The sequence below is a fragment of the Neodiprion pinetum genome, chromosome 7 (assembly GCF_021155775.2).
Source record: "Neodiprion pinetum isolate iyNeoPine1 chromosome 7, iyNeoPine1.2, whole genome shotgun sequence".
NCBI lineage: Eukaryota > Metazoa > Arthropoda > Insecta > Hymenoptera > Diprionidae > Neodiprion > Neodiprion pinetum.
Window position 1 is genome coordinate 3,615,664 of NC_060238.1, and position 13,378 is coordinate 3,629,041.

A 13,378-nucleotide genomic window follows, 5' to 3' on the forward strand; every position below is an offset into this window, starting at 1 on the left:
ACCGATACCCATATATTTTTTTTTAAACAAAGGATTGTTTTTCTCCGCTTATATATTTATTAAAAAAAAAAAAAAAAACGCATGAACGTTTGATTCTTCGGAAATTTTTTCCTCTTCATTTTTCTTTCTTAAAACTTTTTTTATCCGGGTGCCAAAGTCCTATCGGTTTCAGATTATCAAACCGTTTTTCCATCCTGTTTCAGTCGTTCCCTTTGGATTACGAAATGGTTAATTTCGCACTTTTGATATCAACAATTATTACGTTATTTCCGCGTTTCGCAGCTATAAGTTGACCCTGACCCCTGCGTTCGAAACATTTTAACGTGAGACACGCCAGAGTCGAATTTGGGCAATTTTATTGCCTCTTTAGCGGAGGAGAGTTGAGCGGCTGTCTCCGTGCAGCACGAATGCCTGACCATTTGTGATGATAGGTATGTAAGCGTGGCATGTACGATACATCGGTGTGCGTGTATGTGTATACAATATATGATAGTTTCGCTGCGTGAGCGATCCGCGTAATGTTAAGCCATTGGCAAAACATCGTGCGTGTGTTTTTTCCCTAAATATAATAGTTGGTCAGAAGCTGCAGGTGAAATACCGTGTATTTTTTTTTCTATGTGCGTAATTATCCGAGGTCAGATATACGAGTTTGTAACGTACCATATTTATATTTATATACATGTATATATACCAAACACATGAGTTTGTATCCAACTGTAATTCGGCCGCAAGGGAGAAACGTCTGATAATTTTTTTACACGCAGGCTATTTAATCGAAGGTCGTCATTCTACATTTATGGAATATATGGGACATTTCGTAACAATGAATTCACTTTTTTTTTTCATTTTTTACAGTAACTAGAAGAATTGAGTAAAACAGGTATCGTTAAAAAAAAAAAAAACGATTCTGCAGACAAGCCTTTCAACCTCACACTGTACGTATGAATTTCTTTCTGTAATTTCACGTTGTTTTCTTTAATTTCAGCGTTCAACACTTGTCGCCATATCCAGCCAGAAAAAATAAAAAAAAAAATAAAAATATCCCAGTTTTTTCATCCAGGATTGTCGTCTCAGTGATTATTACCGGTTGGAAATTTCGCCCGCGTCGCAGAGCTGATTTGCAATTAGTTTACTGGCTTGATATACCCGCCAAGCTTGAAGCTTATCGCCGCCGTCTTTAGCCTTCCAGAGGAACGGTCCGGAATTCAGACATCTAGATGCAAAGACACAACGTAGAGTATACATATACTATAAACGCGGATTACGGTCAAGTCGCTAACGAAGGAGCGGGCTTCATTAAATGCCGGGCGTCACCCGACGTGCTTCCAGAGAATTATAAGGGTTCAATATTACGCGAGAGTCGGTAATTCGGGCCCTTCGCTCGATGTAAATAATTTACTAACGCCGCGATCAAAACACTATTCAAATTCTACTAAAATTAGTTTAATAGAAAGAAGAATTCCGGATACGGATTCCTACATTAACGGCACTCAGCCAAGACGCAAACCCTTTTACAGAACGTTCGAAGGTGGGGGATTTCACAACTCTGGTTGACTTTATCGATAATGACGATCAACTGAATGACCCAATGATCGATAAAATCAACCAGACTAGTGAAATCACCTATCCTCTTGAAGAAAAAGCTTTGTGTCTTGGCTGGTGTCGGTAATGTAAGAATCTGTATTCAGAATTCTTCTTGCCATCCCGCGAAGAAATTTTTTATATCACCGCTTGAGCTGTGCGTAGCAATGAAGGGTTTTAAAAAATTATTAAATAAGTAATTTCAACTGAATAAAATTTTAAGATAACCGTACGTTTCTCTGTAATCTAGAATTCATTCGATTTCTGATTTTATTTCGTAATTTTCATCCCCGAAAATTTTTCTACCGATACAAAGTAAGTGAAAATTATTCAAACTCTATTAGAGTTCATTGCTGAAAACTGTCTTTGAAGTTTATCTACATTTCATTTCGAATGTGAACATTATAATCAGTCATTTAATTTTGTAAACAAACCAAAATCAAGTATCCCGCAATTATACATTATTCTGAAATAATTAATTCATCTGAAAGATCGTCGATGACAATTTTAATTAAAACCAAGAATAAAGTGCTGATAAATTGCAATATCATTGAGAGAGAAAATTATGAAAAAAAGGAAAGCACAAAATAATACCTGTGAAATTAGTTCAACTGTCGACACATGCAGACAGGCAGGCACGGATTTTCCATGAATGGAATAGGATAAGCAAATACGATTAAATGTGTCAGCGGTATTTGACTCAGGCTAATATTCGCCCTGGTGGTCCATAACGCATTTTGACAGCTGCGTCGACAGACGGACATATTGTATCGGACGATCTCTGAGACTGAAAATCTCCCTTTCGTAACTGTCCTTCACTTTATGGAAAAGAGTAAACGAATTTAATGAAAATCTGTAAAGCGATTTGCGAATGATTGCAAAGTTCTTGCAGATGATTTGGATATATTAGATATTATTATTTTAGATATTATTGGATAAGTCTTGCTACATGAGACAGAACAATAATTTGGAATGACACTTTTATTGAGGAAATAAGTTTCTTCCCTTTGTCGTTTTTGCAAAACGATTACCATATGTGATTAGGTTTATTTAATATTACATGAAATTATACATTAAATATTTTATTAATTTACGGAGATTCGAATCTCCGTAGAAAATCATACGAAGCACAATATTATGTGTAAAGGGAAGATTTTCTTCACAGTAACACAGATTCGATGATCAGAAAAATATCTTCGATTTAATATTCGAAAATTTCGTATCATTTTTTTCTCCTTCTTCATAATCTGATCGTTTCGAAAAAATTTCTCTAACAAATATTCACAATCATTTGCAATATGCAACGAATTATCGGACATTTCTTACTCTGTTCTATCTTTCTTTAAAATAAGAACAGAAAAGCCGAGAAAAAATAAAACACTAAGACCAAAATCCATATAACGCTTTTCATGCCTGACTTTTACTATACGTAACCTGATATTCACATCGTGTAAAATTTCCGCGTTATAACGGCAGCGCTTTTTACGATGAAAAGAGAGCCGGTTCGCTCGAAGCCTGAGGCCAGAAAATGCCTGAAGCGCAAAGCTTTCAGCAATCTTTTAAGTGCGTTTAAAGCTCACGGTTTGATTGATCCGCAAAATGTGTTAAGAGCTGAAACAAGTTAGGCGCGGCTACGGATTTCGGTTTGTGCAATTTCTCGATGCACCAACGGGTATGAAATTTTGCTGGGTAATTTATTAACAAGCGGAGTAACCTGAGATTTTTAAAATTTGGATTAGTGCCACGTTTTTCAAAGTCAAACAACAACGAGGTCAAATGCATGAAAAATCTTTTCAAATTGATTGTTGATTGAGCTTTTTCAGCTTAAATTTTCGCGGTAAAATCTGTACTTGACATTCGATTTGTATAAGTCGTCAAATTTCAAATAAACAATGTAGCTCGTTTTGTTTGCGAATGAATTTAAAATAAATCACTGATAGGCATTAAGGCATAAGTTTTGATTTGAAACAAATGAATGTTCTTTAGTTCGTTAACAGTCCACTTTACGTAATTTATGGATAATTCACTGATAAGAACAAAACAAGCTATATGATTTTTTGAAATTGAATGTGTGGTACATTTTTTTTTTTTTGAATTTGAAAAATTGACGGCAAAAAATTCAGCTTGACACTTTTGCAAGATTCGCGTGCTCGTCCAAGTACTCGATAAATAAATTTGAATCTGTAAAATTTTGAGCTTGCATTGATTAATTTTTTGTTTTTTCATCACTCACCGATTACGGTTAGTTGAACCCTGGAGTTCCTGGTTGGGCTCTTGGTAAAGTCAACCATGCATCTGTAATCTCCTTCGTCGTTCTCCTCGACGCGATTGATGTTGAGATGCGCGGGTTCGGTTGTCGCCTTGAACGTTGCCCGTTCGTTGAGGTGATCTGGATTTTTCCAATGTGACGTCTGCTCTTTTTGTTGCGGCCTCATGTCGTAGCTGAAAAACAATAAAAAAGATACGCCGTGATGAAAATTTTTGCTGCGCGTATTTTTTTGCTTCGTAAGATGAAAAAGGATCAGCGAAACATGACATCTTTAACGCAAACGCAAAAAAAGGCTTAACAGCCCCATTCTGTACACGATTCTCAACAAAAACGCTACAGAAAAATTTTCATTTAACGCATAAGTACAGAAATTGCACGGATTTTCCAAAATCGCGATAGCAAATTCGTAGAATTAATGCCATTTCTTTATTTCCGCGTAGAATGAAAATTTCTTGGAGTGTTTCAAGCCCTTTTTCGGTGTTTGAAAGACGTGGATTTCGAGATTTGGAAGATATTATGACACTCCAGAAGGTAAAATTTTCTGTGTAGAATGAAGATTCGATTCTGACTATAATCGAAAAAATAATTTTTAAATTTCGAAAATTTCAAGTTTCACAAAGGTGCGAATTTTTGTCTACCATATTCATAAATAATTTCCTGTCTCTAAATTACATTATCAATTGATTCCCCCTGTATAGTCTTTACGAATGCAGAACGATATTGGTAAATATCTTTTAAACAAATTTCAACACGACGGAAAAATGATTTTGATGAATTTTGAGGAGCTTTTCACGCAGTCATCGTTAAGTCGACGTCCCGATTTCGCTACGGGGTGTGAAGAGTGGTTCAGTTCAGTTAGCACCAGGTGTATTTTGACAATGTTTACCCGAGCTGTTAATTGCTATTGGCTATATCTACCTTACGCCCAGGTACAGAACAGCCAGCCAAGCTAGCTTGCTGGATCGACATCGGCCCGATATTAAATTGCCCGCGCGAATAACGACGCAAGCTTTCGAGCTTTCGCCCAGCCGGTGCAGGTGTAGCGGCACTAAATTGTTGTAACGCGTAAATTAAATAATTTCTATGTATGTATTCGCACGTATTTTCCATTGCAGGGACGAATAACAAGTATAATAATTATAATTAACTCGAATGTAAGAGGCAAGATATTTGATAAATAAACTTTTACTCGGAAATTCAATTTCATTTCATTAACTGTATCAAGTTTTTAAGATATATATATGTGTACATATATATACATATTTGGCCACTTCCCTTTCTGCGATAAAGAGGAAAAGAAGAAAAGCAAAAGAGTTTTTACTTCCAAGAATAGCTTCAAATTATGAGGACGAAATTTCTTTTTTAAAATCAAATTAAAATCGATGGTCTTAAATTCATTCGCTTCAAATTCAAAGCAATTACAAATATATTAATCATGATATTCCACGCTAGGGTTTAGTATTATTTCCATCACTTATTACTAAATGAATTCCATGAAAATCCAAACACTCGTGACAAAAAATAACAACATTAGTCGGAAATAGAAATACGAATAAACAAATTTTATAATTCATCTCCACACGAACTAGAAAAATCATCTCTATTCGTGTAGTTTATGTTTCTTTCCAACTAGTTTGAATTTTATTTACACATAAATTTTAATTTTTTTTTTTTCGTCAAAGTTTTTAACTGTCCTATTTCTCTTTCGTTTATAGCATATTTATATAGATATACGTAATACACGTGTGTCTAATTGCACACGATGTATGTATACATATGTAATACGTCATCTCTCTGTTGCTCTGCTTTTTCGCGATAAAAGCTTCCGAGGTAAATCATGTAGTAAAAGCGATGCTCGGCCTGTCTGGTTTTGTCGCTGTGAACAAATGCGAGAACGTATTTACACGTATATACATATACATATATTATAAGTATGTATATGTATACACTCGCCATATTGGTGCAGCAAAAATAGGTCTGAATTAAAACTGTTCGGGGATACGGCTGCATTTTTGTGCAAAGAGGTTTTTAACCCTCAGAAACTCAAATCTTAAGTCAGTTTTGAACTGCATAGACGGCGTTTCGAGAAAACATGAACTTTTGTCGTTTATGCGTTTTATTCAAAACCTGCTATCGATAGATAAAAAATGACCTGACCATCGCGTAGAGCGGAGAATTCTACATCGAGTTATGTTCCCGTATGTGGGAAACGGAGTTTAATTAATAAATTAAGAAAAAAATAAATAAATAAATAATTTCACTAAATATTACCTAGATACCGTCGATAAGTAGAATTTCTTTTTTACTTAAAATTTAAGCACGAATATTCCGCTTCCTTTTTGGCTCTCTCCTGCGGATTTCCGGTGTTCACCCGAAGGTACGGAACAGGGAAGATATACCGCGGTATAAGAGGACGTTGACGCGAAAAGCTTGTTCCAAGGCATGCGGCGAGTATCGGATGCCTGCATGCTAGGCTTTGGGCCTCAGGCTTGGCTCAGCCGTTGCCATGACCAAAATCCGACCCTAAATTCTCCGCATAGTTTTCATATAGCGTTGGATTTTCACGGGATTCCGATCATGTAACATTGTCGAGCTTAAACTGCTGTCGTGAGGATTCAGAGTTATCAGTTCAACGGAAAGCTTTGGTGAAAGTTTCCGGAAAACACCGAAAAGAAAAAAATAAATAAAATACATGTCTAATCGAAATTTAAGTCAAAATGGCGAAAGGGTGAGAATGAGAAAATTAAAAAATCTGAAACATCGAAATTCCGAACGATCGAAGATGTTCAGATCTGTCAACTTCTGGCTCAGTGAAATTTCACCGATTTCAACTTTCTGTGTTTTGGATTTTCGATATTTTTACGTTCGGAATCCTGGTCGTTCTTAATTTTTTTACACCTAATCGTTGAGTAAACTACGCTGTGTGAGTTTATTTCAATTTTCGGCATTTCACTCTAACGAAACATTATTTTTCGAAACTTTGCTCTAGCGGAATTTGAATTTCGGAACTTTGAGCCGTCGGGTTTCCGACCATTCGAAACTTTGTTCTTTGTTCAAAGATTGGTTTCTTCACTTCAAGTTTCGCCAGTAAATAATTAGGCACGTTCAGAAATTTTCAAATTCGTACCTTCAACCACGCCCCATCGCTAAAAAATTTTGACAACTATCAGCGAAAAGTGTAAAAATTTTTGAGGTTACGTCGATGACGGTTGGTAACCCTGGAAAACAGCTGATCACAGATTGTGGCGCATGCGCGTTAAACAACAGCAGACGACGGGCCATTCGGTCGTTAGCAAAGCACACCGTACATGCATAAGCTCATTAAATGTAAATTTATTTTCCGCGGGCGTCAAAACTGGAAGAATAATTGAGATGATCGAGGCTCGTGCGTTGTAAGGACAGAGAAAATGATGCGGGGGCGAAAAAGCTGGGGTGAAGGAACGGGAACGCGGCGCTGTAAATTTATACCTTTTCAACCCCACACGCGTTACAACCCCCCATACCGATATATACAGAAGGGCTGAAGGTTCGGCATAAATCTGAATCCCTTGCGTACACGCCATTCAGCTATTACTTACTTAGAGTCTCAACGCGCGTTACTCCCGATACGACCCTCTGCCCCCCTGCCCAACACCCCTTGGAATACCAAATTAGCTTATTAATAGTTCCTCCCCGCTTTTAATAACGCCAGGGCCGAATTTCAACCGCGGGAAAACGATCAGCGACCTCGAATAGCTCACGAAAACCACAAAAACAAGTCTTTCTTCCTTCAGAAGTTGATGATAAAGACGGTAAACGACCGTCGAAAATTTACTGTGAAATTTTTTTGAAATGATAACGTCGTACGTGTGAATGAAGTTGTTTTTTTTAAATTTTCTCTATTTTTTTTTTTGAAGAAAAAATGAATAACGGAAGTTATTTCGATTATGTTTTGTTCGACGATATGTGGAGAACGAATCAACGGATTTGAATGATTTTGGTCTTAATCGACGAGTCTTTTCTCAACTCAAGACTAATTAAATTTTGAATATGACCAGTCTGGCAGTTTTCGACTTATTCGATTAAGACATCAACCAAACAACATGCGAATTTTTTTTTTCATATCATATCTTGAAAGTTGATTGACGGATTTTGATGATTTTGAGCTCAATCGTCGCATCTTTTCTTAGTTCAAAACCGGCTGAATTTTGAATTTTATCGATCACGAGTTTTCCGAGTTGTTATCAATCGCAGAATATTTAAAACCAAAAAAATCTCACCTGGCAGTGTTTAATCAGCCGAACGAAACACGTCCCAGAAAAATCGACCACTTTTCTAAAAGGACCCTGAGCATTATTACGGCCCTGGTCGCGAGCCTTCCGCAATGTCGCAAAGTTCGTTGTTTTTCTTATCACCGCTTATCGGGAATTTTAGCTTCCTTGTTTATTAACGCTGATTTCTCATTTTTTCCCCCTTTTTACCTTTTTCTTCTCTCATACCATTTTCAGTTTTGTTCGCTGTTGTTTCAGACAGTAATCAACTCTCATCGTTTCCCGACGGCGAAGCAATCAATCATCCGATAGAATCGACCGGCGAAGTGATTTTGTGCGTGCTGCTGTGCTCGGGAAAAACGACCGCAAAATATATAATAATAATATCAACGATAACGTAATAATTACAACAATAATAATAATAATAATAATAACAACGACAACAACAATAAGGAATGCTCAAATTTCTCGACAAATTATACATCGTATGTATATAATTTATGGGTGCAGCGGTGAGTTAATATTTATACCGCTGATGTGATTTATGGGTTTTTTGATATCGCTTTTATAGGCTCATTTGTTTATCGTGTACGTACATATAACGCATTTCTTTTTTTTCTACGAATTCTAATGCCAATTAAAAAATTAACACGCAGCTTAAAGTTCCCAGAACTTGACATTTTTTCAAAATAAATTTCACGTCCTTTGATTATTTATTTACTTGTTATTTCCTCTACAATTTTGACACTAATTTCGCATCGTTTTTGGTTTGTTCTTTTTTTTTTTTTTTTTTTTTTTTTTTTTTTTTTTTTTTTTTTTTTTTTTTTTTTTTGCTACACTTCCTGAGAAAGAGTGTCTAATATCCACTTCCCAAGATTCGAAATATTTCCATTGGGACATATTGAAAATTTGATGAAACTGATCGAAGAAACAAAAACACGAGTAAACAGTTTTCTGAAATACGTTTCAACGTCCTGAAAACTTTTCAACGTATCAAAAAATCATTGCGATCTGATTGTTCAATTTTTTGTAATTGCTTCAAGTTTCATGAGTTTCCAAATCTCTTGTCAATAAAAAAAAATTCATCTTGCCTCAACATATCGAAAACGATTCAAATCATAACAATGATATTCAGCTAATTAAAATAATTGAGGTTTCAAGTGTGAATAAAAAAATATGAAAAAAAAATAAATGAAATAAAAATATCGTAGTTGCTTCAAAATCATAAATTATTCACCTTGTCTAGGATAAATTCGTAGCTCTCCGAATTATTTTGAATACCGATAAAAACGTGTGATAATTAGAGAAATTAATTTGATCGAATTTGATAACAGCTTTCGATCATTCCGTTGGCGATTTTCTATTCCATTCAAAGATTTTTTGCGCAGAGGGTACGTCCGATATATCCCTCAAAAGGTTGAAGGTTCGGGCTCATTAGTTCCCAGATAACGTCGAACGGCGAGAGATTATAGCGGCCGCAGGTTCAAAGCGAAATAAGCTCGAGAAAAGCTTTGCGAAACGTTGTGCAACGCTGGAAGCTTAACGGATATCCCGCATGATCTGCACGAAAACAGCACCAAACCGCATTCAGCCAGCCAAGCCTGCCTGTAGTTGCACCGGCTTGAGCCCTATCAACCTGACCAATTAATAAATTAATCCCCAGTTAATTAGCAACCGGCTCACTTCACACGCGATTTCCGACCGCTTAAGCCGGGAAATTGGCCGAAATCGAGATATCGTGCATCTCTATTTGGCCCCGGATCTTTAAAACGGGGCGGGGTTGAAATTTCGAATTTGAAAAGTTCCGAAAACGCGTAATTCCGAATTATTTGGCGGAAAAGCTTGAAGTAAAGAAATAAACTTTTTACGAAACTACGAAGTTTGGAATATTTGGAAAAAATTTTTGCGATCTTACCTTGAGACTCCGTCTAAAGTTTACTGAATTTATTTACCAAAAACTTTGAAAAAGCTTGACCAACATTTTTCTTCGTCAATCTTTGAAAGTTGTTCGGTAATTCAAAGATTCGTAGAGAATTTTTCACCGAAAAACTTTACATCCGACTCGATACTAAAAACATATAATATCACTAAGTACAAATCGAATTTTTCGTTGGTAAAATTTTTATTCAAACACTTATTCCTTGTTATAAAAAATCCCCACCCAAACGAGATTTCTAAAAACCTTGTACGCGTTGAAAGAATTCCGTCAAACGTTTTTCAAATTCCTTTGAAATCTTTACCCATCGTCACAACCACGTGAGAATAAAATAAAAACTAAACGACGTTTAAATTTGATTAAACTGGTTTCAATTAGGCAGCTGTCTCTAAATCTAGACGATTTTCCAAAATTATACTATTTATACGTGGGTCCATATAACTGTTAACTAAACTGCATAAGTACGTAAGTAATAACAGTTTGTTAAGTAAGATCGTTTGTCAAAGTACGAGTGAGCCGGCGAAGCGTGATGCGACTTACATCAGCGTTAAGATTTGCATATCCATTTAACAGCTGTAGAATATTACGCGGGGGGTGGGGGTTTGCTTTTTAGCGGGGGGGGGGAGAGAAATCGTCTTTCGACTAAGAACCGAGGACGTCTGCTGTTAACGACCAAAATTTAAGACGAATTTGCATTTTGACCGTTCTTTGGCTACGAATTTGCTAGTTGATAACGACGCCGTTCGTTTCGCGGTCCTTGGGTCTGTTTCTAATTAATTCCCCCTCCCCTCACCCTTCCCAAAAACATCGCCTCGCCCCGTTCGGTTCAATCCTTTCGCCGAGCTGCCGTGGGCCTTCGGCCCTCGAATTATGCATTTTCTTGTCACGATGCCAGATAAGAGCTAACTGAATATTAATGTATTACCTACTGTTGTACTTTCGACTAACTGCAGGAACGTTCCTCATGCATTCTGCATCTCTTTTAAAATTTTTTTTTTTTTTTTTTTTTTTAGACCCTGACTTGCTAAGATACTTGGAAAAAGAAAATAAATAAAAAAATAAGGCGGTGGGAGAAGGAAAAAATTGATATTTATATGTAAAAATTGTCGGTGAATTCTTTTGTCTTTTAATAACAGTTAATTTATTGGATTGAATCGCGTTGTTCATATTGTATTAACTATTTTTTAAGAACTGTGTTATTGGGTTCCCGTTTTTTTTTTTTTTTTCTCATTTTTCATTAGAGTAATCATCTACAGTTTGGAGAGTGAGAATCTTGAATTAATGTTGATTGTGCGGACATTTTGCAGAATTACTTGAAGAAGTTTTCGAAAAATTGAAAGTTGAAGATTGTGAGCTTAAAAATCTTGTTAATAAGGTCAGTACAGTGAAATGAATTTAATAATTTAACCGTTACAAATATTCGTACAATTTCTTGATGAAAAAGTGTATAATATAAAGCATACTTTTGAATTCTTCCGAAATCGCGATACGTAATTTTGAAATTCTTCTTCAATCGAATGACTCTCGATTCTCGAAGGCTTTAGGAAATTGTCAACGAAATATTGAATAAGCTTCAGTAATCTTTAAAAAATAATCGAATTCTGAAATTCATTGGCAAATAATTCAACACACTCTTTGTAAATATTTCCAAAGCTTCTATAACGCGCAAGCTTATGAAAAATGATTCGCTTCTATTTTCGCAATTTGATATGTTGTACAATAAATAACAATCAATGACTGACGATTTCAGTGAATACGAATTGTCATACTTGACAAGTTGATTCTTGTGTCACGAGACGCGGAGTTTTATAATGACAGTGCAGACGTTGAAGGAGGTTGAGAATAGAACGATGCATCGGAATAAAAGGTGCAATCAAGGCCCAGCTTACACTCTCTAGGATGACAAAATTCACGCCTGTCAGAGCCTAAGGATTTCTTTGAAAGTTCGCTCGACTCTCGGATAAATTCTCTCAAGTTTTGCCCACTCAGTGAATTCGCGATATAAACTATAACTGATTTTTTCGTTCTCAAAATTAAGATCTAAAATCGATTCACGAAAAGATCTTATTCAACAACGTTCGTTCCAAAGTTCGAGTAATGAAAAACAACGAGAAGGAAACAAGAAAAGTGTTGATAAAAAAAAAAAAAAAAAAAAACGAGAATCGCACGTTTGACAATCCCGAATATTTGCAGCTTTTGGAAAATTAATTTTGTACGTTGTTTTTAAATACCGTTACCGAGGATGAAAACGCTCCGTTAAACAACGAAGGTTAATGTTTCATTGTAACCAAAAATCTCATTGTCTCGGAGCTTAGGTGAAAGCAAATGTAATACCTTTGAAAAACAATGATGAAAGGCTTCGCAATTATATTTTAAGAGACAGACTGGTAAATTATAAGCACGCACTCAACCGACTTAACTGTGAATTATTCTTTAGTGAACAATGCGCGGATTTCATTCTACAAGACTCTCAAGGCTGTGAGTATCAACTTGTAACCCTCGAGAAATGGAACTCGTAATCGTTTTCAAGATAGTTCGATAAAAAAACGAAAGCTCGAATTGCTCGCTGCTCGGATCATTTTCAAGGAGCCTAAAAAATGGATAAAAATTTTGATGATGTAATGATTTATGAAATTAAGCAACGATTGTATGAAAATTAAAAATATGAAACGATAAAAAAAAAAAAAAAAAAAAACTTTGTGTGTTTATCGGTAATTTAAAATTTCACAGAGTGATGAAAAATTCGATGAATTTTTTCACGCAAACTTGTTTACTTCCTTTATATTATAGGACTGAAACACGACGGACTGAAATAAAATCTAACGAATGAAATACCAGGAAAACTGTCCATTACTCGTTTGATTAAACTCCGTTATATCATATAATGGATATAAAACGTAAAACCTCTTCGGATAAATGGAGCGAAACCTTCATTCGACGATTCATTTGACGAGGAATTTTTATTTATTTTTCTTTTCCTCCTTCGAAACCCGTCAGACGCTTCATTATCGAAGCTTTCAATAAATTTTACACTCTAGCATTATGTGCATTGGAAATTCTCTTCGAAATATCCGACTTTCGTACAATAGATCCGCGGAAATGAATATAAAAGAGGTTTAAAAAAAAAAACCACAACTAGAAAGCTATGTATAAGAAAAAATTAGAATCGATCTTATCCTAAGATCAAAGAACTCACTGTCAAATTATTATTTATAATCTTCTTCTTCTTCTTACAACCAAAAATTATTCTGGCTAGTGAATTGACTTTTATAAAATCTCACAAAAAGTAACTATAAGTCTAAAAATTTTTAGTGAAAATCAGTTTCAGACTAACGAACGAAA

The 13,378-nt window shown here is 35.6% G+C and overlaps 1 protein-coding gene across 2 annotated transcripts in view; it reads right to left on the reverse strand.

Moving 5' to 3' along the window:
- Positions 1–13,378, reverse strand: part of LOC124223146 (nephrin) — a 228,003-nt gene that overhangs the window by 39,841 nt on the left and 174,784 nt on the right. For both annotated transcript variants that reach the window (XM_069137749.1, XM_046634880.2), the window contains one exon: positions 3,815–4,023. In XM_069137749.1, the coding sequence (XP_068993850.1) occupies positions 3,815–4,023 (209 nt within the window). The remainder of the gene's footprint in view (positions 1–3,814; positions 4,024–13,378) is intronic.